This window comes from Coptis chinensis, chromosome 8, assembly GCF_015680905.1.
Source record: "Coptis chinensis isolate HL-2020 chromosome 8, ASM1568090v1, whole genome shotgun sequence".
Taxonomy (NCBI): Eukaryota; Viridiplantae; Streptophyta; class Magnoliopsida; order Ranunculales; family Ranunculaceae; genus Coptis; species Coptis chinensis.
In genome coordinates, this window is record NC_141463.1 from 88,811,554 (window position 1) to 88,836,202 (window position 24,649).

At 36.2% G+C, this 24,649-nt stretch overlaps 3 protein-coding genes across 4 annotated transcripts; all 3 read left to right on the forward strand.

The window, feature by feature from the left end:
- The first annotated feature begins 615 nt into the window (after nt 1-615).
- LOC147484038 (zinc finger protein WIP2-like) lies at nt 616-3,363 on the forward strand. Its single transcript, XM_086580725.1, has 2 exons — nt 616-1,578; nt 2,692-3,363. The coding sequence occupies exons 1-2, from the start codon at nt 964-966 to the stop codon at nt 3,127-3,129; spliced, it is 1,053 nt and encodes a 350-aa protein (XP_086436851.1). The 5' UTR covers nt 616-963; the 3' UTR covers nt 3,130-3,363.
- A 3,995-nt stretch (nt 3,364-7,358) lies between these two features.
- Nucleotides 7,359-18,320, forward strand: LOC147484039 (villin-2-like). 2 transcript variants are annotated; one of them, XM_086580588.1, is made up of 23 exons: nt 7,359-7,499; nt 7,948-8,033; nt 8,277-8,376; nt 9,113-9,181; nt 9,266-9,502; nt 9,587-9,764; nt 9,886-10,018; nt 10,449-10,608; nt 10,677-10,827; nt 10,913-11,013; nt 11,115-11,273; nt 12,236-12,304; nt 12,382-12,450; nt 12,560-12,697; nt 13,276-13,404; nt 14,142-14,289; nt 14,440-14,450; nt 14,660-14,800; nt 14,907-15,032; nt 15,754-15,813; nt 16,309-16,576; nt 17,317-17,543; nt 17,740-18,320. In XM_086580588.1, the coding sequence occupies exons 2-23, from the start codon at nt 7,978-7,980 to the stop codon at nt 17,851-17,853; spliced, it is 2,844 nt and encodes a 947-aa protein (XP_086436714.1). In that variant the 5' UTR covers nt 7,359-7,499; nt 7,948-7,977; the 3' UTR covers nt 17,854-18,320. The 2 variants fall into 2 exon arrangements, with proteins under 2 accessions (XP_086436714.1, XP_086436713.1); XM_086580587.1 differs by having other exon boundaries at nt 7,362-7,499; nt 7,951-8,033.
- Nucleotides 18,321-18,829: 509 nt separating this feature from the next.
- LOC147484040 (protein RETICULATA-RELATED 4, chloroplastic-like) lies at nt 18,830-23,287 on the forward strand. The gene is made up of 8 exons (XM_086580589.1): nt 18,830-19,644; nt 20,015-20,083; nt 20,624-20,755; nt 20,885-20,938; nt 21,047-21,091; nt 21,961-22,100; nt 22,729-22,854; nt 22,972-23,287. The coding sequence occupies exons 1-8, from the start codon at nt 19,111-19,113 to the stop codon at nt 23,006-23,008; spliced, it is 1,137 nt and encodes a 378-aa protein (XP_086436715.1). The 5' UTR covers nt 18,830-19,110; the 3' UTR covers nt 23,009-23,287.
- The last annotated feature ends 1,362 nt before the right edge of the window (nt 23,288-24,649 follow it).

Genomic DNA, 24,649 nt, shown 5'->3' on the forward strand with positions numbered 1-24,649 from the left:
TAATCTAATCGCGTTTTATGTTTTAAAGTGCTAAAAAACAACTATGCCGTCCGTCTATTATTTTTTTGAAATTATTTTTGGACGAACGACACAGTTTTTGCCGCCCATTGAAATTTAACATACGAAGACAGAAACTATGTCGTCCGTCTTCCAAATTTATGATAGCAGTTGCTAGCGAAGGTCTTAATTTTGGCAGGGTTTTTGACTCCTTCCAAATTTAAGATCCTTTTAGCAGTCCTATTGAAACGACATTTTTTGTGGTTGGAGTACTATATTTGCCTTTAGCGATCCATATAGCCTCCAATTAGACTTGCTCTTGGGTACAAACCAACTTAAAAAAAATGGATTAAGAGAGTAGACACGATTCAGGGAGGATACCCATGGAATCCCAACCCCCATTTGTTTTTTCTTTCCCAATTTATTACCTTTAAAGTTGGCTAGTCCCAATTCTAAGATTGAATTTAATTATTATGTGTTTTGTATTAAAGACTTAATTACTCTGTTTTGTATTAAAGACTTAAAAGGTGTACACACAGTTAACATACCAGCTTCCCCTGACCCTGGCTCTCTCTCTCTTTCTTTTCTTGAATGGGGTCAGCTATTATCATTCTACCTGATTTGGTGATTTTTTACTTCGTACCTTGCTTTTAATTTGGTGACTTATTTACTCTCTCCACCCTTTGCTGCTTTTTGAGTGATCTTTGTTTTCCTTTTGGGTCTACCTTCTCTCTCTCTCTCTCTTTCTCCTTTCTTCTTAAATGGAGGTTTACATGTATGCTACTCTTTTCTCCCACCTCCCTCTTCACTCCTTCATAGAAATGTTTTTGGAGTTTGGGTTTTGAGTTGTGGTCATTTTTCTATACATCTCTCACACTCACTCACTCACTCTCACTCCATCCATACTCTCTATAATAACCTACTAGCTTTGTGCACTCAAAGCCCACACCTCTCTCACTGATCACCATGACAGATCCCCATCCTAATTTCTTCACTGGGTGGTACAACAACAACCCCCACCCGCTCTTTCACAACAATTCATTTTCAACCACCACCACCACCAACCCATCTTCTCTTCCTTATTCCTACAACTTCTACTCCAATTACAACAAGAACAATAGCAACAACAGTTTTCACTCATGTAATCACTATCAAACCCCACCCCCTTCTCCTCCTTTAAGAGAAGCTCTTCCCTTACTAAGTTTAAGTCCAACAAGACATCATGAAGAACAAGAAGATCACTCTTGTAGTGCAATAGAAGAAGAAGAAGACCAAAAGAAAAACAAAGAAGAAAGAAACTTCTTTCCTATTACCACTACTTCTGATGTTGATAGTGTCACTGTTGCCCTAAACATAGGACTTCCAAGTCCAAGTTCTGAAGATTTAGTATCTATGATTTGTCCATCAACAGAGATAATTGATAAAGAAGGTGTTAGTGTTGATTCATCTGTTGGGTATTCTACAACTAGACTCAACAAGGGTCAATATTGGATCCCTACCCCTTCTCAGATTCTTATTGGTCCTACACAGTTTTCATGTCCTGTTTGCTGTAAAACCTTCAACAGATACAACAACATGCAGGTTTGTTCATTGACACGATCCTTCATCGGACATCTCCTTTTTTTTTTTTAAATAAAAAAAGCCATTTTATTCCAACTCGACCAGTGTGTTCATTTTGTACTTTTTTTTTGCTTAATTGGATAAAAAGAAGGGATTGTCATGCAATCTCTCTCTCTCCTCTTTTTCCTTTTTTTGATTTTTTTTTTTGGTTTGTTTGTTTGTTTATTATGTTGTATGTAACTATGTATCTTGTATATTTAATTTGCATGGTATGTGCGTGAGTTTTGGGGATTTGAATACTATATATATATATATATCTTTGTATCTGGTCCAACTGAAAATTTGATCAGTACTACTTTTCTTTATGTGATTGAACAACACAGCCAATGTTCCTTATGCTTTTAGTATACTTTGAAGTTTGTGTTCTACACATGAAAGCGTGTTATACTGAAATTTGGTCAGTTGAATTCAGATGATTTTCATCAGCGACCATAACTTTAAATTGGAGTAGCTTCCAATCAATAAAATATATATCATCTCTCATAAGCTTATACTAATTGTATCATGTGTCATTATACTTTTCCAATTTAACCTAATCCCTCAGTACACTGCATTTTTTCTTCTTTAAGCGTATGCTTGTCTTCCTTTTTTTTTCCTTGTAGCTTGATAAAAGAAAGAACACCATTATACATTATATTTATACACCATTTGAATGAAAGGAGAAAAAAAGGTGTCCTTTACATATCATTCTTTTGGGGAAAATTTTAATTTCATCATTTAGCCTTAGCTTGTAACATTCACAAACAAACTCCATAAAGTTGATTATGGAAAGGGGATTTGGAAATGTTGTAACTATGCAAAAAATTAAAAAAACTTCATAAAATTTTGAATTGTAACACCAAAGAGAGTGATTCATTTATTAGGCACCGAACCATTTTAAGATAAAGTATTATTGCTTGAAAGTTGAAACAAACTATGCTAGCTGTAGGTTGTTAAAGATTAAAGACAATTTTCAAGTATACACTGAAGTACTTTTAAATTTGCTTTTTTGAGACTTTATGCAGATTTAATGTAGCCATGTTGGTCTTACATTCTTCCTTCTTTTAATCATCTTTCTATTTTGTTATCTCACAGATGCATATGTGGGGCCATGGATCTCAGTATAGGAAGGGGCCTGAGTCTCTAAGGGGAACTCAACCAACTGCAATGCTGAGACTTCCTTGCTATTGTTGTGCACCAGGATGCCGCAACAACATCGACCACCCACGGGCGAAGCCACTCAAGGACTTTAGAACACTTCAAACTCATTACAAGAGAAAGCATGGAATTAAACCTTTCATGTGTAGGAAATGCAGTAAGGCCTTTGCAGTGAGAGGTGATTGGAGAACACATGAGAAGAATTGTGGGAAATTGTGGTATTGCACATGTGGATCAGATTTTAAGCACAAGAGGTCTCTAAAAGACCATATCAAGGCCTTCGGAGATGGACACTCAGCTTATAATGCAGATTACATGGAAGAAGACGATGAAATCGCCTCTGAAGTCGAACAAGACAACGAATCCTCACACTAGTACACATAGACAAAGTGGTCAAGCTTTGGTGAATGAAGTATACTCTACTAAGCTAATATTCACCTTGACACAGCTGTGGCTACTGAGTAAGATCACGACGCATCTGCTTTACATGATAAACCATGTATTTTCTATGGGTATCCCGTTGTTCTTTTTTACGCCAGAGTCCTAAACAGATGACTAATTAATCAGTATTTTAGGCCATGTTGCTATGAATGCATTACTTTTTCTCAACATTTTTTTTGCTAGTATATATGATGATATTCTGTATGTAGTTTCTGATATCATGACTCATAATCCTAAATTTCCTCATACTTGAAGCTAGCCTAGTATAAGTGTAGAACAGTAGAATTTCCACAAGAAGAACTGAAGATGACATGCACTCTGTATATAGATATGTCAGTGTAGCTATAGCCTATAGCCTTTCTGATGTACATACATATATAATGTATATTTGCTAGAAAAGAATGTAAATTCTCATTACGTATATATATATATATATAATCATCAATTCCCAATGCCATAATTCATTAGTGTAGTGGAGGAGGTATGGATTCAAAAAGTTGCAGGAGATATATATGCATACCTTTTACTTTTCAAACTGTTGTAGTGGATCATCTGTCATGTGGGTATTATTAACAAGTGTCAAACCTTTGTTCTCAACAATCCCTCCTTTTTGGTTCTTTTAATTGCAGCCTTGATAACAAGGGCAGTAGTAGTATAGGTTCCAGATGAAGTTGGATAAGGCTTTTTATGCACCTGCAACAAATATATGCATCAGCTTTTTTGAGTGCATATGATGCCCTTAGCTGTTAGCGTTGAAAAGTTGTGTTTGTTGATGGATGGAACATATACCCAGGTTGAGATTCAGTCGCTGTGACTTAGATATGTGTTCGAAATCAAATGATTAGTCGTCTATTACAACGAGAAAACTGCAGCAATTGAACAACACACTAGTAGCCATCAATTGCTTCCTTAACAACATATAGCTTGAATTGTTATAATCATAACAGTTTGTATATGAAGTTGGAGAGATGGAAAAGAACCGTGGCAGCTGTGTTGCAGGCTTGCAGCAAGGAAGGGAGAGAGAGGATCAGTCAAAACACAGATTGTGAAATGTCATTTCAAACTACAATCCATCCATCAAGGATGGCGATTGGGGATGGAGTATGTACTGTTGTGGGAATCATTATATATGCGACCAGTAAACCCTACCAGTAGAGCTTGGGCTCCACTCTCTCCCTCACGGCCTCACCCTTTGTTGACCTCTTTCTCTCTCTGTAATCTTGGATTTTCACATGTGGACAAGGTTAGTATGGCAGTCTGCAAAAGGCATAATTTAGAGAAGTAATACTGTTTGTCTAAACTGCAAACAGTATGTAGCAATGTAGCACTAGTAAATGGTGATACATCCGGTAACTAAGGAACTTAGGATCATATATGCGAGTAACAGTTAGCTATAGTAGGCTAATACGATTTGGACAGGAATTATAGACAGAGATTTAGTCGTGATAGATTGGCAAAAAGTCAAAAACTCAAATGGTATAGGGTAATAGGGTATTACACTACTACCAACTACCAAGTATCATCATCCAACATACAAAAGTATATACCATTGCAACCACTTTGTACGGGTGCACCAAGCATACGCACAGAAACGCATACATACATGCGCGAGGTTTATATTAGTTAGCCGTCGTGTATGTTGGGGACTGGGGAGATGTGCTTATGCGCGAACTTTTGCTTATTCACCGGTGGAGGAAAGAGCTGCATTTTAGGTCCAATCATTTTTGTAGTACCATATGTATATGTGTTGGCGTTTTGTAGTACCATAATGTGCTTATTCGTTTAAGAAGATTAAAATCAAAACGCCAAGACATAATTTGATTTGGCATCCATCGTTCCTTAAATGAGGAAGTCGATCTAAAGTGCAAATCTGTCTAATTTGTATTGTAACGAGAAAATCAAACAAAGATAATTATGATTTGTGGTATTTTTAATCAAGAGTTAGGAATGATGGTAACTGGTGAGTATAGATGACAGCCATTCGTTATTCGTTAACCAGTCACTAGCTAGTCAATTGATGATCATGTGGGGAATATATTTATACCTTTTCTTTTTCTTTTTAGACAACGGCTGATCCACCCTAATAATTATTAACCAAACTTAAGTATTCACATTGTTTGGGGTATCGGCTGTTCGTTAATTCTTACCCAAATATTATGGTCAGCACTTAGCAGCAAGCCAACACAACCTGTTCCAACTGTTCTCTAGGCTGCATTTTACCATCTGATTTCCTAAAGCAATGGTAATTACACTAATAAATTGCACAGTAACTACTTAAACAAGTTTAACAACCAACCACTTGCTGAAAGCGTAAGAGGATCATTGGCCTTTGCAGTAAATATCGATGATGAAAGCACAAACCCTATATGTCCCTATATTTCACACAAATGTAGTTTCATGGCCCAAAATTTCCCACTGGTGATGTCCCCAAGGAATCCAAGCATTCGCAATGAGAATCCTCTTTCTTCTTCTTAATAAGAAAATGATTGAGCTAACTGTAGTGCACGATTTCATATTTGTAATGGTGAGGTTGACTATGAATTGTTTAGCCTGTGCGTGCATGTCTGGCCAAAAAATTATTTGAATGAAATGGAAATTCAGTTAATTTTTCTACTTCTAGTCTTCTTTCTTTTTAAGAAAAATATTTAAAATCAAACAATTTGGAGCATTCATTATACAAGCGAAGAGCCAAAACAAAACTGTAGAAGTAACATTGGAGCCTATAAAAATGCAGTTGAAGAACAAATACAATGCAGCCGCTAAATGAGCAACCATTTTCATGTGTTTGTGTAAGGTCCAACAGATAAAAATACACTAGGGAGTTCCTCTAGCGCCAAAACGTCAGGTTTCACACTTTGCCAAGGCCCAAGGCCCTGGGCCTTGGGGTTGTAAATTTGTAACGTTCAAAACTCGACCAAAAGCCCAAAACATTGGTAGACTCAGAAACTGCCCAAAACAAATGAACCCATAATTAGTAGGTTTTCATTCTTAATTTTCTTGGTTGCCGTAAAGAGTAGAGACATGTTTTTTTCTTGTCTATTTTACGCAGAAATTTTAATTCCTGACTAAATGTTTTGTGTCTATCAGTCTATGCAACTCTGGATTAAAAAAAAATAAATAAAAAAAAAATCAAACTGTTGAATCAATATACATTAATATTTTTTTTGCAAAATAACAATCGTATCAAAATATCTAACCTTAGTAACTGAGTTCTCCTACCAATGGTGCCACTCTAGCTCCTGTTTCCGCAAGTACAATTCGTACACTAGAAGCTCTTCAAGCTATGCACTTACAGAGCATTCTAGGTGGTGGTAGTATATTTTTCAAATTTGAAAAATTTTTTGGAAAATCTGGTCGCAAATTTCGACCAAACTCTAGGTGGTCGCAAATTCCATTAGCAAAAAACAACCCACGCGACATTATCACTATCGCGCAATAGTTGGAGTGTCCCATATACAATTCCAAAACAACCCATGCGACATTATGAGTGGCGCGCAACCATTCCAAAAGTAAAAAAAAAAATCCCCACACGACATCAGTAGTGGTGCGCGACAGTACCACTAGTCAAAGTCAAAAAAAAAATTAGGACGACATTTGCAATCGCTCTGCATCCGCATCCAAATTGTCAAATTTGCAAATAAGCAGGTGATGCAGCCGAATTTGAGGCCACCTAGAGATAGAATTCTTCAAATTTTCAAAATTTTTCTTCAAATTTAAAATTTTTAACAGGTTATAGTACCATCTGGAGTCCTGGAGATGCTCTTAGATCAGTCTATCATTAATCAGTCCATCCAAGACATAAGGGCAAAAGTTGACAATAGATGCCCAATTAGATCTGACCCACATAAACCCAGGCCGGCTAGTTGCATGACTATAATAAAAAGGCCCATTTCTATTTAAAAAACAAAAAAAGAAAAAAGAAAAACATAATAAAGTAACTTTATAGATGATGTGTAAAAAGTCCAGCATGGCCGGTGACCATTCTGACCGGATCTTTTCCTATAATCTCTCTTTATCCATTCCTCATGTCCTAACTTTAGACCAATTAAAAACCGTTAAAAAAAAAAAAAAAAAAATTGGCTTGTCCTTGGAATGAAAAAAAAAAGTAAAAAAGTCATTTATTCATTTATTTATATATATATAAAAAGTGAGGAGGCCTAGATAATGAGATGACAGTGAGTGCAATTATTCACTTTTGAAACCTTTTCCAGCTCCTTCACTCTTCCTCCTTGTCCCCCCTTTCCTTTTTTTTTTCTCATTCCTAAAAACTCTACCTAAAATTAAACAGAGAGAAATCAGAAGAGGTATGTTTTTGTTATTCGATTCGGATTGGATCTTTGATACTTGTTTGTTTGTTTGTTTTATTTTATTGAATGTATCTATATTGAATTCTATTTACTTTAATTGTTATTGTTGTTGTAGATCTTGATTTGTTTGTATTGTTTTGATCCATAATTCAATTGATCTAGTATCTGATTGAATTTTATGATTTGATCTATTTGATCACTCAAAATGATTATGAATTGTTGTTTGTGTATAGTGTGGACAAGTAGATCATATGAAATTGAACGTGGATAAGTTTAAGAGTGTAGATTTTAATCACACTCGTTGATGATCATTACTTTTATGTAGATATGTTTCGTGCTTTTGGTTTCTTTAGCTACAATTTGTGTAATTATTTAGGCTGTCAAATTTCAAAAGTTACTACTTACTAGAAATCTGAATGGCATTCTGTTTATTCTTTGTTTTAAGAAGGGGATTGATTGAGAAGATTCTCAAAAGATGGCTAGTTCTACGAAAATTCTGGATCCTGCATTTCAAGGAGTTGGTCAGAGAGTGTATCCTTACTATACAACTGAATGTGATACTCCCCCTTCCCCGTTTTTTGATGCTTACCGTTTGAAAAACTTAATTGTAGAGAAAAAAAAAAAAGTAGGATTTTCTTTTTTAATATTTATACCAACCGATATTTTTCTCATTCTTTTGTGAATTAGAAATAGTGTTAACAAGATTTTGATCTGTACACAAGTCTATGAGAAATTGGTAATGCATAAGGTTTTGTACTTAACATTTACCAATAGAGGGACTGAAATTTGGCGGATCGAGAACTTCCAGCCGGTTCCTCTGCCCAAGTCTGAACATGGAAAATTCTACATGGGAGACACTTACATTGTTTTGCAGGTAGTTAAATTTTCTTTTCAGTAATTGATATAGTCAATTTATTAGTGACGATACTACTACAGCCATTTTTACCAATTATAGTTGTTCGACATAGATGATACTCTTGGACAACAGTATTTTACATTCAAGTAGGTTGGAAGGGTTAATGGCTCTTTATAAGGGTTTTAAGGTGTTCTTAGGTGAAACAATCTCCTAGATATCTTATACCTTCAGGTAGATGAAGAGTCATTCTCTCAGTCCAATTGATTTAATAAATAAATACATACATACACTAAGACAAGATATGCAGAATATACAAAACCATAGCAGAGCACCTCGTCAAGGGCATAGAGTCTAGAAGTGATGAGATATCCTAGATCTTATACTCTAAAAAAGAAACTTTTTAAAATACTCGTAAGCTCATCACCTCCAAATAGTTGGGTTGGGTTACCATCTAGGAATTCCTCCTGACTTTTCTTTTGTTATTCTTTTCCATGTCACCATGTGATACTGTATTTTAATAAAAAGAACACCGTTGTATAGACATTATTTATAAATTGTAATCATATCAGGACTTGTTATACCAATGCCAACTTGGCACACATGGTGGCTTTTTCTGGCCATGTGAACAGAAAGTTCAGCAACTGTACAATTGCTTAAGGAAAGAAGTTAAAAAGAGGGGGGGGATCCTGTTTGTGTGGAAGGAGTAGATATCTCCTTGTAGTTTATTATGCTCATATTTTTCAAACTTTTGCAGACAACTTCTGGCAAGGGAGGCGCTTATCTATATGACATTCACTTCTGGATAGGGAAAGATACCAGTCAGGTGCAGTTCAAGAAACGTTTTACAACAAAACCTGATACTAGGCTTCCAATTTGTTGCAAATTATAAGTTATATGATTCCTGTAGGATGAAGCCGGAACAGCTGCAATCAAGACAATTGAGCTTGATGCAGTCCTTGGAGGGCGTGCAGTGCAGCATCGGGAACTTCAAGGGCATGAATCTGACAAGTTTTTGTCATATTTTAAACCATGCATTATTCCCTTGGAGGGTGGTGTTGCTTCTGGATTCAAGAAATGGGAGGAAGAAGCGTTTGAAATTCGGCTCTACGTTTGCCGAGGAAAACGAGTTGTCAGATTGAAGCAGGTACTTTGAAACTATTGAACTACTAATTATGAAAACTCTCTTCATTTTTGTGACTTCTGAGAGAATTCATATATGGTCCCGCAGGTGCCTTTTGCTCGCTCGTCCCTGAATCATGATGATGTGTTTATATTAGACACTGAGAATAAGATTTATCAGTTTAATGGTGCAAACTCAAACATACAAGAAAGAGCAAAGGCTTTGGAAGTGATTCAGTTTCTCAAGGATCAGTACCATGAGGGGAAAAGTGAAGTTGCAATTGTTGGTAAGGCACACACAAAAACCTCTAGTCCTGCGCAGTCGATGTTATTGACATCTTTTTACACCTCATATCTCTCCATTTTACTAATTCCTTTCTTATTTGTGGTGGGCTTGCATTGTGCCAGAGGACGGAAAACTACAGACTGAGTCTGATTCGGGTGAATTTTGGGTCATCTTTGGTGGTTATGCACCAATTGGCAAAAAGGCTGCAAGTGAAGACGACATTACTCTTGAAACCACTCCTGGGAAACTTTATAGGTAGTGTGGTCTTACTGTCTTTCTAAACTGTGCGGATATGACATATTAAAAAAAACCTAAGATTAAAAGAACATGTAATAAGTCATTTTGTGCTACTTCGAAGTTTTTCAATAATGTTCATGATTCTGACTTTGGAGATATTAGTAAATGATCTTGATGGATGGTACTGGGTCCCCACACTAGGGTGGATATCAGTTAGGCCCATGGTCTAGCTAGGCCTTTGTTCCATTTGTTTCCTTTTCCGTTATAATATTTCATATCTAACAGAACAAGGATACAAACTGTGCATGGTTCCCCTGGAGTAATCATCTCACCCAAAATTCCGATGGCTATTCCTCTGACCATCTGTATCAAATCTGTTATAATATAATATATCAAGTGAGGTACGCTTGTTTTAAAAGAATATGCTAATTTACACTTGTTTTTGCAGCATTTCTGATGGTCAGGTGACACCAGTAGAAGGTGCACTTTCTAAATCCATATTGGAGAACAACAGATTCTATTTACTGGACTGTGGTGCTGAGGTCGTTGTTTGGTTTGGTCGGGTAACTCAAGTGGAGGATAGAAAAGCTGCCAGCCAAGCTGCTGAGGTAGTCTTTAATTCAGGTCTTAATCTAATCGTTAGAAGAGGGATTCTCATTTTTTTTTGTTTTTCCAGGAATTCATTGTTAACCAAAAGAAACCAAAATCGACACGCATAACACGGGTTATGCAAGGGTATGAGCCACATTCATTCAAATCCAACTTTGATTCTTGGCCAATGGGCGGAACCACTCCAGGCGCTGAGGATGGACGAGGAAAAGTAGCAGGTATAAACCAGTTCTACTTATATGAGCTACTTTGGATACTTTCCGTTAATGGTCTTAATTATGGAGACGATTTCAATTCTCTTAGCTTTGCTGAAGCAACAAGGTGTTGGTGCCAAAGGAGTACCTAAAGGTGCCCCTGTAATCGAAGATATCCCACCTTTGCTTGAAACAGGTGGAAAAGTTGAGGTATGGCCAGCACCATTCTCATGTGAATGTTTTTCCTGTGAATTTTATGAACTTTATTTGGACATATTGACCACAAACGACAACATACCATTACTTCGCAGGTGTGGTGCATTAATGGTAGTGCCAAGACCCCAATAACCAAAGAGGACGCTGGTAAATTTTACAGTGGGGATTGTTATATTGTCCTCTATACGTACCACTCAAGCGATAGGAAGGAAGATTACTACCTGTCGATTTGGGTAGGGAAGGATAGTATCCAGGTATGTCAAGATTTGAGTGAAATGGTTGAGATTATTGATAATGAGGACAATTCTATCTCTTTATGGCAGGGCCTTCTCGAATTTAATCTTAGTATAGAGGACATATTCTTTTAATATTGAACAAAATAATAACTCTTGTAATAAATCTAATCTGGATATAACGTATTTAATTAGAAGCTTTGGACTATCTCTAGACATGCACATACCTTTTGAACTAATATTAGATCCACATTAATTGTTACTGTATTTTGTGAACAAGGGAACTTGGTGTTGGGGAAGGGGGTCAGATTTACTTCAGTGTCAGAGTAACTACTTGGTCTAAATATATACTACAGTTTGCTTTGTAGCTTAAACTAAATGTAACAAAAAGAGGGAAGTGGAGGCACCTGTGGTAATTAGGCATTGGGAAGAGGTTGTTCAAAAGCTAACTGCTGTATTTGCAGTCAAATGCCATAAATTATTAGCTGAAAGGCATACTTTTCGAACAGTGACTAGCTGTTACTTCCTGATTAGTTTATCTTGGTTCCCCTTTTCCATTTTTAAATGTATTTCTTAAAACTTTGAAAAACCCTATGAGTCTATGACATTAACTCTTTATGGCTTAGTGTAGCTCACTTACAAGCTTGACCCCGATATGCTTTCTTTCTTTTTGTTGCGTCATCATTGGTTCAGAATATGCATGCATCACATGTTAGGTCTATAGTTTATTATATTATAATGCCAATCAACCTTATGTGAATAACTGCTGAATTTCATTGGTGGAGCAGTATCTATTACTTACTCATAAGTTTTAATTAAAAAGTGTATTATGTTCTGAAATGGATTTGTAGCATTACCATGTGTCTGTTATAAGACCCTCATGTAGATTAATAGTCACTCGGACATCTTTGTTTCTGCTAAATATATGTTTGTTTTGGGAAGATTCACAAACTTATGAAGCGTTACATCCATTTCTTTTTAAGGATGACCAAATGATGGCAACTCGGTTGACTAATACAATGACAAATTCATTAAAAGGGCGACCTGTTCAGGTATTATGTAATTTCAGATTTCTGGATGTAATGTATATGGATTATTTATGTCTGAAACTTGGTCGGCAATCTTGAAGGGACGCATAATACAAGGAAAAGAGCCACCACAGTTTATTGCGCTATTTCAACCAATGGTTGTCCTTAAGGTATAGCATTACTTAGTTGCAGACCAAGTTGTTTTGTTAAATTTTAATTCTTAAATAACTCTCTCAGAACTAGAGTGATATTTTTTCTCTTTTGTGTGTACAAATTTAGGGTGGAATAAGCTCTGGTTACAAAAAGTTTATAGCAGATAAAGGTGTACCTGATGACACTTATACTGCTGATGGTGTTGCGCTTATTCGGATTTCTGGAACATCTTTGCATGATAATAAAACGATTCAAGTTGATCCAGTATGTGTTCTTTTCCATTTCTTTACAGAATTGTTGGCTGGGAATTGCATGGTTTATAGAGTTGATGTATAAATAATACACAGTTAAGTGTTATGAGACTTTCTAATATTTGTTAGTGGACAGTGTTGATTTTTTTTTTTCCCGTAAAACAAAGATAGATGAAAGGTATTCATCGATATAATGGAAATATTATATCAATAAGATTTGAACCATATGTTCAATGTAAGACTAGTATTTTCCCTTTACGTGGAGGGAAATGGTTTTAGTCCTATCATAAATGGTTAGCAAGCAGACTGAGTGTATCTGAATTATACAAGAGATGAATATATCTATTTGACAGGCAAACTTCTATGAGTCCTAAGATTCTAGGCAGGTCTCACATGCTGCAATTTTGTTGTCTGTGTTTCCATTATTTGAAGAATGATGCTCCAACTCAAAGTTTGATTTTTATCTGTCTGATATAACATTGGATTTTTTTTAATGTACTTTCTAACGGATTCTGGGTTAGATTCATTTAAGTATCCATTCTCATTTTAATCCCTGTTTTTTATGAATATTTTTTCATTATGTTTATACAGGTAGCGACATCTTTGAGCTCTAATGATTGTTTCCTTCTGCAAACTGGATCTTCACTTTTCACGTGGCACGGAAATCAGAGTACGATTGAACAGCAGCAGTTAGCAGCAAAAGTTGCGGAATTGTTGAAAGTATGAGCCTTTTATATAGAGTTATCTATTTCCATTTTTCACTTGTTTCTGTGTAAGTAATCATATGCTGCACTTGGGTCTTTTTCCGGAAACTCAGATCTATAATTCTTGAAACATTTCAAACCTCATAACTTGCTGTTTCTTGATTTCTTTTGTTTTTATGTTTTCCACCATGTTATATGGGTAAGCATCTCCGAACCATACTCACCTTCTCTACTAGAAAGAAATGAATGTTACAATTTTGTGGAGATTGGAGTATTGACTTGCTGCCCTCTCTGGTCTATTTCTTCCCTAAGAAAATGGCTTGTATAAGATTTGCAGTTTTAAAGAGAGTCATGCTCATAACTTTATTGTCCCTTTCTCCAATTAATCTGGATAGTGAGCTAGTAGGCTATAGACTGGAATTTCCCAGATATCTTAGTTGGAAAAGTTGGTAGGAGTTATCAGTTGTTAGTGCGAACCTGCAATCGAAACTAGCCAGCTCCATTACTCACCTATAAAGAACTAGATTCTGAGAATTAGATAATTCATCTGTTTTATTTAGTCATAGAGAGAAAAAAAAATGTTCATATTAGTAGTTTTTCATAAACGTCACCTAGTTACCACAAAAAGGAGCTGTATAAGCATCTTTCTGAGGAATCCCATGGATTTTATTGTATTTGAAAATTTTAAACTCATTTTATGGACAATTCATATTTGTTTGGTTACTTAAAACTTCAAATCTTCTGATGGTTCAGCCAGGGGTTGCTGTAAAACTTGCAAAGGAGGGGACTGAGAATTCATCATTTTGGTTTGCTCTAGGCGGGAAACAAAGTTACACCAGCAAGAAAGGAGCACAAGAGATCATTAGAGATGCTCATTTGTACACTTTCTCTTTCAACAAAGGTTAGTGTTTGTTTCTAATATTCTTTTAATACTAGTCAGATTATATGCTATGAATTGAGTTTGCTCTAAGCTTATCCCTGAATGTTACTGACACATAATCCTAATTTTGTGTTTTTATTCTCCCATGATTGTTTCCGTGCTGGTCCACAGGAAAGTTTGAGGTAAATTTCACACTTACGTTTTTCACTTTTCTGTTTCTTTGCCTGTGGGAAATCTTCTTGGTGTTGCTACCCTGTTTTTTTTAAAACTTAATGCTAAAGACACGTTTTCAAACTAATGTTTGTCAAACAGCCATAAAGCACTCCAAGTAAAATTTCATCTGTTCCCCATAAAACTTTTGGATTTATGATATCAAGTTCTTCCCAAGCAGGTGTCCGAAGTCTACAACTTTTCTCAGGATGATCTGTTGACGGAGGACATTTTAATACTTGACACACATGCTGAGGTCTTTGTTTGGGTTGGTCAATCTGTGGACCCCAAGGAAAAGCAAAAGGCATTTGAAATTGGCCAGGTAGTATTGCTTAATTTGACTTCATTTTTCTTCTCTTTTTTCTATTTCTATTTTCATAGCTTGTTGGCTTTTCCAATGAGTACTCAAACGTTATTTCTGTTTGCAGAAGTACATCGAAATGGCGTCAGCTTTGGAAGGCCTTTCTCCAAATGTACCATTGTACAAGGTCACAGAAGGGAACGAACCATGCTTCTTCACAACATTCTTCTCATGGGACCCTACAAAAGCTACTGTATGTCTGAGATGATAGAATCTTGTTCTGTTTATCCTGAAGTATTCTTCTGATCAGCACTTCTACTTAATGCCAAAGTGAAGGAGCTACACTAAAGTAGCTGATGCTATTACATGATTTGAACCTGGTTCAATCTGTAAACTAATGTCACATCAAACTTATAAAAAACACGAAAAAAATACTGCACTTTCTTGATTTTGCAATTGGCAGTGGACGATAATCTCCATTGACACTGTGACACTGTGATACTCAAGTATCATTCCCCACACACATACACACAGAAAAAGTAAAATAAAATAAAATGAAAGACAACTTTGCTTTAGACATTTATGTGATTATGATTATAATGTAAGGCCATGATTCAGGTTCATACTGTAATAGCATTATGCATCATGCTCATAAAGTAGTAAGTGTCAAATACTCAGATGTCCAACAAATTCATAGCTGTATATGGAAACTTATCCACATGCACCAGGTCCTATCCTTGTTCAAATAAAACTTTTATGACAGTACTCTCATACTTGTAGTCCTTTCAAAATGGTAATGTGCATGAGATACAAAGGTTGATGACCTAAACTGGTATGGTATGTGATTGTGAATTGGATCCCCATCTTATGCCTAGTGACAGTATTTCTCTTATCTGATTTTATATGCATTCCGCTACTTGTTAGTTGTGTGATATATATGATTCTCATAAGGTTTATTTCCTGGGAGGATGCAGGTTCATGGAAATTCATTTGAAAAGAAGGTGCAGTGGCTCTTTGGGATCCATGCTTCAGAGGTATATGCTTGATTATTAAATAATTGTATGCAATGCATAGGTGTTCCATAGAATTATCTATAAGATTTTGCAATCAAAGGTTATATGTGAAATTTACGAGCTAGATTGTATGTAGTCGAAGATAGGGTGTAGACACCGGTATGAGAAAAGGGGATGTGATCCTTCATTTTCTCAAAGTGAGGAAACAAATTATGTCCCATATGTTTGCTTCTATTTTAGCTTTCTTTTACTAAGATAAATACAATAATTACAAATTTACAATCACATTCATGTAATGGTACATCAAATACTTAATGTTGCAACCATTTGTATAAAGTTCTACTTAATATCTCCAGACTCTAGACTAATCAGACTTAGCATAACAGAACATCTTTGTCTTGTTTAACAAGTAAAAATTATAGTTAGCATTTACTCGAACACTAGAATGAGATTCATTGACCCCATTTGTAAGGCTATATGGTTAGGGGGTTTATTGTCTAACTTCCTACTGTGCAGAACCATGATAAGTCTAAATCTAATGGCTCGAGTCAAGGGGGACCAACGCAAAGGGCTTCAGCTTTGGCAGCCTTATCCTCTGCATTTAATCCATCTTCTGCCACGAAAACTGCAACAGCAAAGCCATCCTTGTCGGGCCAGGGATCACAAAGAGCAGCAGCTGTAGCTGCTCTCTCTAATGTTCTGACTGCTGAAAAGAAAAAGCGGTCACCTGATACCTCTCCTCCCCAATCCAGCAGAAATTCTGTTTCTGAAGTGAGCACTTCTGGTGAGGAACACCTGAATCCTTTTTCTCCAGCTTCAGATGATGTTATTTGTGCACGTGGAAAAAATGGTGTAAAGTATTTCATTTATAATAACATAGTCTGAAGCTACAACTGTTTTAAAATGATTCTCTCCTTTTTTTCCTCCCTTGAAACGGCTGCACCATTTGTTACTCCTAACAGGCAGATTAAGTTGGCATTAAGTTTCTTTATCTGCATGACGTTGTCATTTGTCACTTTCATGTTGATCATTAAGTTTGTTAGCTAAATGATTAAGTTGGCATTAAGTTTCTCTATCTGCATGATGTTTCCATTTGTCACTTTCTTGTCTGTAGAACTTACCCATTGTCTCGGTTCAGAGTTTTGATGGTCGTTTGAACTACCATGACAGTTTAATTGTCATTACATTATGATTGAGATGTTCCTAAAAGTAGCAAAAAGCCAAAACTAAAAACTTTAAAAAATAATCATGGAGAAGCAAATCATTTTTTTCTTATGGTCATCTAATTAATAAATTTCTCTCTGACCCCATTTTCTTTTCTTTATTTTCCCCCTCTTGTAGCTTTAAATGATTACTTATCGTTATAATTTTTTTAAGTATATCGTTTATGTAATTGGCTCTGTCTTCTTTAAGATTAATAGCATTATAAATGCCACAGAATGTCGTACTTGGTTCTCCTGCTGGTGGCATGCTTCTTTACTGCTTATTCTGATTTGAAAGTGAACATTCTATGCCTGTTTGCAGATGAACTGAAAAGTGAAAATGCTTCCGAGGTGGAGGAATCTCAAGAGATTGAAGTGAAGGAAAGCGTGGAAGAAGCTGAATCCATATCAGAGACCAATGGGGAGGATTCAGGAGCGAGTCAAGAAGCTCAAGAAAATGAAATTGGTGAAGGAAGCATTTTCACTTATGACCAATTGAAGACCAAATCAACAAACCCAGCCAGTGGAATTGACTTGAAACGAAGAGAGGTTAATATTAATACAGTTGTATACTTTCTTTACCTGAACGCTTTAGGTTCCTAAGGGTTTGTGATAACATATTTGTTTCGCACTTCAGAAATTCTGATTGCACGGAAAATTATTGGAAAGAGTACTTGGTCAATAACAATAGCACATTTGATCTCGTTCACTATTAATTTATTGGTTTTTTTGGTTTTCACGTCAGGCTTATCTGTCTGATGAGGAGTTCCAGAGTGTAATGGGGATGCCAAAAGAAGCATTTTATGTGCAGCCAAGGTGGAAGCAAGACATGCAGAAGAAGAAGGTTGATCTCTTTTAAAGCATGGATCATCAACAAGGGAGTGTTTTTACCCCAATTCTTTGTTCATATTGTTCTTTTCCATCAAGAAGTGTGAAGTATCTCGGATGCCATACTAGTGCATGGTGTTTGTCTGGTGATGAAACTAGCTTTTGCTAGTTTTAGTGTTGATCTTATGTACCTGTGAGTGTTTTTTGTCTACTGCTGATGCTATTTATATTGCAGCGAGCAAGGATTGTAGTTTTAGGACGGCAGCAGGCAGTTCATATATTCTTTTATTTGTACTGGGGTGTTTCCACATGACGCCCTTTCTTGTGTGATATAGCGTCTGATAGGAAGATGATTTATTTTTATTCCAAAATTTTTGTTTGAGGGTGTTGTTGGACTCTTGTTTTTTATTTGTTTTCGGGTGTATATCTTTTGAACTTGTACTCCCTCAATCATAAGGAATGAAGCTTTTGCTGTGTGTCAATTCCACATTTCAGTGTTATCCCAGTTGTTGGCTCGCTAACTTGAAATTGTCTTTTTCCTATTACATGTTGTATGTACAACTAATAATTGATATTACTATTGGTACTGTATATAAGTAGGGCTATGTTTGTTGATTGCTTAAAAGTATTTGGAAGATCAAATCTCTGAGCATTGTATCTTCTAAGAATAAGCTGACATTTACTATTGAGCTCGTATTCTGTCGTCCGACATGCGACATTGGAATCGTGGAAGATAAATAAAGCAATTCCAGATGCGACACAAGAGTACAAGACGTGTTCACATACACATGGTTTTCTGTGAGACTGAATAGTTGTTCGAGGGCAACGTGAATTCTTAGGCAGCATATATAAGAATATAAATTGACAAACGATTGCACTTTATTTCACATAACATTGCGATCTGAATGGCAATTTGTTATGTGACAACGCCTAAACATGTTAGGAGTTTGTTGGACTACAAGTCCATGATAATAACAGGTAACAAAGACATTACTTTCCGCGGTACAGTTAATGTTTCAACAACCCAAACTACCCAACGAAGGCACTCAATAAGTAGGCCCAATATATAGTCTGTAACCGGCCCCACTGAAAACCTGATGACTGATGTAGAAAGTTTAGATACTTCTCCAGAAGAATATCAACCATTGATCAGAAGATTCTGTACGTCAAACCTGTAAGATTCCGAATCTAAGATTCCCCAAAGTCAAATATGTCAGATGACTTAAGATTTCATCACACGTAAACTAAACACTTTTTTGTCTGAAAAAAGTAAAAACCCAAAAACAACATGGCGATCTCAGCTGCTTTAAATCAGACGGCTACTCGTTTTCCATCTTTTCCTAAACTCAATCACCACCGTCCATTTTCCTCCACATCATCACTCTTCACCCGCCCCACTAACAATCACTCCATCTCTTTACTCAAATTCCATTCTGACCACCACAGTAAAGGTAGTGTGATCGTTAGGTTATCCAGTGGGGACGGTAGTAATAATAGTAATGGTAGCAATGGAGGTGGTAGTAAGGGAGGTGAAGGAGGAGGAGATAATGGTGGTGAAGGAGAAGGTGATAAGAGTAAAGGAGAGTTGGTATTAGCATTAGCTCAATTCGGGAGGTCGTTAGAGAATGTACCAAGCGATTTAGTTAAGGCAGTTGAGTCTGGAAGAATTCCTGTGTCGATTTTGGAACGCTATTTTGAATTAAAGAAGTCTCCTTTTTTTAAATGGTTACTTCAGTTTGGTGGATTTAGAGAAAGGTTATTAGCTGATGATTTATTCTTGGCAAAGATTTCTATGGAATGTGGTGTTGGGATTTTTACTAAGGTAATTTTTCTATGTTTTTATGACAATGTAGCTGGTTCAAAAAAAAAATCTGGTTTTTTCTTTAGTTAGTTAGATCATATGCTTCTTTCATTGTTCAAGTGCTTTTTTTTGTTTATCTGTTTTATGTAGATTACTTTTTTATTTATTTAGACGCTTTTGGGATTGGTTTTTAAATGTTTTTATTTAGTATAAATTTAATCCGGAGTCTACACTATTACTATAGTATATGAACTATAAGATGAAGTCCTGATTTTCTCATGTGTCTTTCTTTTATGCTGATAGAGTAACTTCTTGTATAGTGTCTTTTGTTCAGAATAAATCATTTATCAACTGCACGAAATCTTAATCCTTATTGGTATTTTTTTTCTAGACTGCTGCTGAGTATGAAAAGCGTAAAGAAAATTTTATGAAGGAGCTGGATTTTGTTATAGCTGATGTGGTATGACTCTTCACACTAAACCTGATGTACATTTGCACCGGATGGTTCTTGTTTAGTTGTGCTTGTGCATATATGTTTGTGACTTTGTGTTTGTGTTGGTGCGTCTGGTATGAAAGATATAGCATTCTTGAGGACCGTAAACAAGTATGCTTAGCTTGAATCATAATTACGACATCAGTTTAGAGATTACCACAGATATTATTTTTAAGAAACGAAACTAAGCTATAATCATTGACCATTCCGAAGGAACAAAAAAGAAAAGGAGTGAGTGCTAAGGAAATTACCATCATAGTTTGACCAGTAAGAGATTTTACTTGTTACTCGAATCTGGAATAGATAATAAGCTCAGAATTTTGAGAATTGCATGCACATAAAATGCAATGTATATGTCGGAGAAGACTTTCTTAAATGGGCTCCTTGAAAGATGATATAAGATACATGGTTTATCCTTGGATATTGGCACTGTTACTCATTTGTTTATTCGTTAGCATTTTAATGCAGCTGTTTAGAACATTAACATTAACAGCCTTTGGGTTCTAGGTAATGGCCATAGTTGCTGATTTTATGCTTGTCTGGCTTCCTGCTCCAACTGTTTCTCTTCGACCACCACTTGCCGGTAGTGCTGGACCCATTGCAAGGTTCTTCTTCAGCTGTCCGGATAATGCCTTTCAGGTTAGTGTTTACTGTTTGAGCCCATCAAGTTTCAACCAAACATAACATTGCATAATTTCTCCTAAACTGTTTACTTATATATTTATTATGGATTACTTAAGATTATTTGGTCTTTGTGTGTGTTGGCAGGTTGCTTTGGGTGGAATTTCTTACTCACTTTTACAGAGAATAGGTGCAATAGCTGTAAGTTGGGGGTTTTGGACTAATCGTCATATATTTGTAATAAATGAGATACTGTTTCATTTACTTCCCAGATTCATTGATCATATTGTGGCTGAATTCATTCTGCAGCGAAATGGTGCCAAGCTCTTTGCAGTTGGGACAAGTGCTTCTCTGGTAGGACATCCTTTTCTCTGTTTATAATGTTCTTTGCTTCAGTTTAAGCTGTTTATTATACCGTCTCTTTTCCATTCAATATGCCCTTTAATTTTTCTATTGTTTACTGCTCCCATATCTTTTCAAATCTAGAAGTTGTCATGATGTTCTCACCTAGTCACCTTCCCATAAACCTTGTATTGCTATTATGCCTTTATGGTACACTGCCGAAGAGACTTGTTTGAATGAACTATTGTTCTTAAGATGCAAGGCTTATATCGATGTGGTTGATCAAGAATATCTATTTTCTCTTTATCACATTGCAACAGTCATACAGTCATACTGTATTTTGCTAACCCACCTTAAAAGCACAGTGCATACTTCTATTTTCCTGAATTAAAACAATTCATATATAGGCAAAATACTTTAGAATGTCTCAACATGTTCCTTACCTTAGATTATGGGCATCCTAATATGGTTGTAGCCTTGTAGGTTGTGTATCCAGTTATCTAAGAACTTTATGATTATCCTAGGCTTAGCAGTAGTTCGCCAAAAGGTATTCTCAGTGTCTTCTATAAAAGGAAGAAACAATATGGTACTTATGTGGTTATACACTAAACAACAGCATTTCTGATCATGAATCTAATTTATTCTAGGACAGTTGGCTTTTGTAGTTGAAACTTCTAGATTAAACAATAGTGTGAGTCTCCTTGAAATTTTTCTTGTTGCTGTCATAGCATAATGTTACTAATTATGTAAAAGAACTGTCTTTTCTAGTGTATGTAAATATACCCTTTAAGTGCACTTTGAAGTTGTGAAAGTAGTGGACATGGTTTCAGTTGAGGTGTCAATGTCGAAATTGGTATATCATGAAAATTTCTGTTTTCCAGGTTGGTACAGGTGTAACAAATGCCTTAATTAAAGCAAGAAAGACAGTTGAGAAGTCTTTCGTGGGTGAAGTTGAAGAACTCCCTATAGTATCAACAAGTGTCGCCTATGGTGTCTACATGGCAATTTCTAGTAATCTTAGGTATGTGTCATTTTTATTTTATTATTATTATTTGGGGTGTATGTGTACTCGCTTTCCCAGCATGCCCCCTCCCTCTTTCTGTTCTCTTGCTTTACTGCTTTTGCAAGGTGTTCTTTTCTTAGGTTTCACCTATAATCTATGTGATTTATAAAATCTATAAACTTTAAGAACAATCAATCTAACAAACTTTTATGCGAGGATACAGATGCTGGAATTGGAGGTAGCTTGATGCCTTGTACACATATTTATGATTGTGAAGTCGATAGGTCATTTACATGGAAAAAAAAAATTATTCACCTGTGGCAGTCTGTTTACAAACGAGGAAACGCCTTATTGTTAATCAAATCCAAATTGTACACACATATTCATGATTATGACGTCGTTAGGTAATGTACATAGAGAGATTAATTTTTTACGTTTAGTAGTGGGATTTTACAAACGAGGGATGGTATTCTTTGATTGTTTAATAGATCCCTTTTTTGCTGATATAGAATCAAAGTTTCGATCATTGCATATTTGCATCTAGCGGATTCCATCCCTTGTCAACAAACAAGTTAACATTTCAACAACAGATTTCTTTGTGCATTTGCATTAGAATATTGCTCAGAGTGTCTTATTTTGTCAACAGGTACCAATTACTGGCAGGTGTAATTGAGCAAAGAGTTTTGGAGCCCTTGCTACACCAGCACAAGATTGTACTAAGTGCACTCTGCTTTGCTGTCCGTACAGGCAACACATACTTGGGTTCATTGCTGTAAGATTCAGATCCGAACTCTTACTTGGGATTACAATCATGACGACCTTGTGTTTTGTATGCTGTCTATATATTGTTCCTGTGCAATGTCAATATATTTGTTTGGTTTGTTAACAGGTGGGTGGATTACGCTCGATGGATTGGCATTCAGTAGACTGGTGAATAAAATTGCGCTCCTGTTTTGAAGTTTTCCTTACCGGCTCCTTACCAAGATTTGAGAAATTTGATTCTTAGAGTGCATTGGCTTCTTTATTTTTATTTTTTTATTGTTGTGCAACGATGGGTTATGGCCAGAAATCCTCATAAAAGTGGAGGACAGAGATGCTGGATTTAACTGTAGTTCATACTGGCGTGGCTTGTGTATTCTGGTCCTGGTCCTTGAATATTGTATAATTTTTATAACATTTTCAGAATACTTCATGTGTTTCAATCATTGTACACTTTTTGTGAACATCATGCTTTTTGAACAAATTTTACCATCGTGCTATGTTTTGGGGACCAGTTCATGGCCAGATTGTGATGATTAGAGTATCAGGTCTTGATTTCCTGATATATTTCTCTGAGAGTTTTGAGGTTGTAGCGGGGGTTGTACGCAGTTTCCTTTTCATTTTACTTTAAGAATTGATACATCTCAAACTAAATGGAGAGGCGAATATTAAGTATAAGGCTGCAATTTTGAACTTTCAATGGATCTCAATTTCTGGGGACTGGAGAGGAGATCTCATGGACTTGTTTTTGAGTAGTTTTATATCGTTTTATCATCAGCTTTGAGACAAGAAATTTGCTGAAAATTGTAACCACAGGAAATACTAAGAAAGACGACTTTTAATTTCCCTGTACACAGATTCTCCACAATTGAATTCTAGAGTCACTTTTAATATTGTGGAAAAGAACATTTTCGAACACGAGATTTGTTGAACATTATTCATTAAGCTAAAGATTAAACCATATATGCATCGATAATCATCAACAAAACAACATTTGAGTTTTTACTTATAGCTTGGTTGGTTCAGAGGATGATCCCTGAAGACATACTTGTTCAAACAAACCCAACCAAGAATACATTCTTCCCATCACAGAATCCAAAATATACTGAGTCAGTCGATTTGGAGCTGGTCAACATGATCCTTCATTTCTTCTGGTTTAAGTTTAGGAATTTTCAATTTCAGCCAGCCATCCTTGAACTCTACTTTAGCTTGATCTAGCTTGCAAAGCTCTTTGGGAATTCCAAGAGCGACGTTGTAGTCATAAACGTAATTAGTAACTGTATATCCTTCCATAACTAAGAAAGGGTGGAGAGAGACCTTCACAGCTTCCTTACCCACTCCAGGAAATTCAATGCGCAACAAAATTTCTGGTCCCTATCCCACTCATACATGCATTCCTCCATAGGTCCTGTAGTTGTGTTCCATAAAACAATTAGTAATAAGATGAGGAAATTAACAGTACACTCATCGATATATAGAAACTACTAGGTACCACATTTGGCAGGAAGAAGAGTGACAGAAGGAGCGTGTTCGATGAACAACAGTTCCAAACATCCGAAGTACACTACTACTTCTCCTGAGAATGGCGGCCATGGTCTCTCAATTGTGATAAACCAACTCTTAGAAGTTCATAGAAGGGCCCATAGGGTCCACGCGTACCCCTTCGAACGAAACCTAACACTCTTTATTTTGCATGGCTGCTGCGTCGTCGATGATTCTGAGGAGGGCTGTGATTGGTGGTGGTCACTCTTCTTCTGCTACCCGCTGTTTCTCTACTAAGCCTACTCTTCCTCCTCTCGTAAAAGGTT

Bases quoted from the DNA above. Each gene is read 5' to 3' on its own strand.
- LOC147484038 (XM_086580725.1), top strand. From the start codon at position 964: ATGACAGATCCCCATCCTAATTTCTTCACTGGGTGGTACAACAACAAC. The intron at 1,579-2,691 runs GTTTGTTCATTG...GTTATCTCACAG, and splicing joins ACAGATACAACAACATGCAG to ATGCATATGTGGGGCCATGG.
- LOC147484039 (XM_086580588.1), top strand. From the start codon at position 7,978: ATGGCTAGTTCTACGAAAATTCTGGATCCTGCATTTCAAGGAGTTGGT. The intron at 12,451-12,559 runs GTATAGCATTAC...GTACAAATTTAG, and splicing joins AACCAATGGTTGTCCTTAAG to GGTGGAATAAGCTCTGGTTA. The intron at 17,544-17,739 runs GTTAATATTAAT...TTTTCACGTCAG, and splicing joins TTGACTTGAAACGAAGAGAG to GCTTATCTGTCTGATGAGGA.
- LOC147484040 (XM_086580589.1), top strand. From the start codon at position 19,111: ATGGCGATCTCAGCTGCTTTAAATCAGACGGCTACTCGTTTTCCATCT. The intron at 20,939-21,046 runs GTAAGTTGGGGG...TTCATTCTGCAG, and splicing joins AGAGAATAGGTGCAATAGCT to CGAAATGGTGCCAAGCTCTT. The intron at 22,101-22,728 runs GTATGTGTCATT...TTTTGTCAACAG, and splicing joins GCAATTTCTAGTAATCTTAG to GTACCAATTACTGGCAGGTG.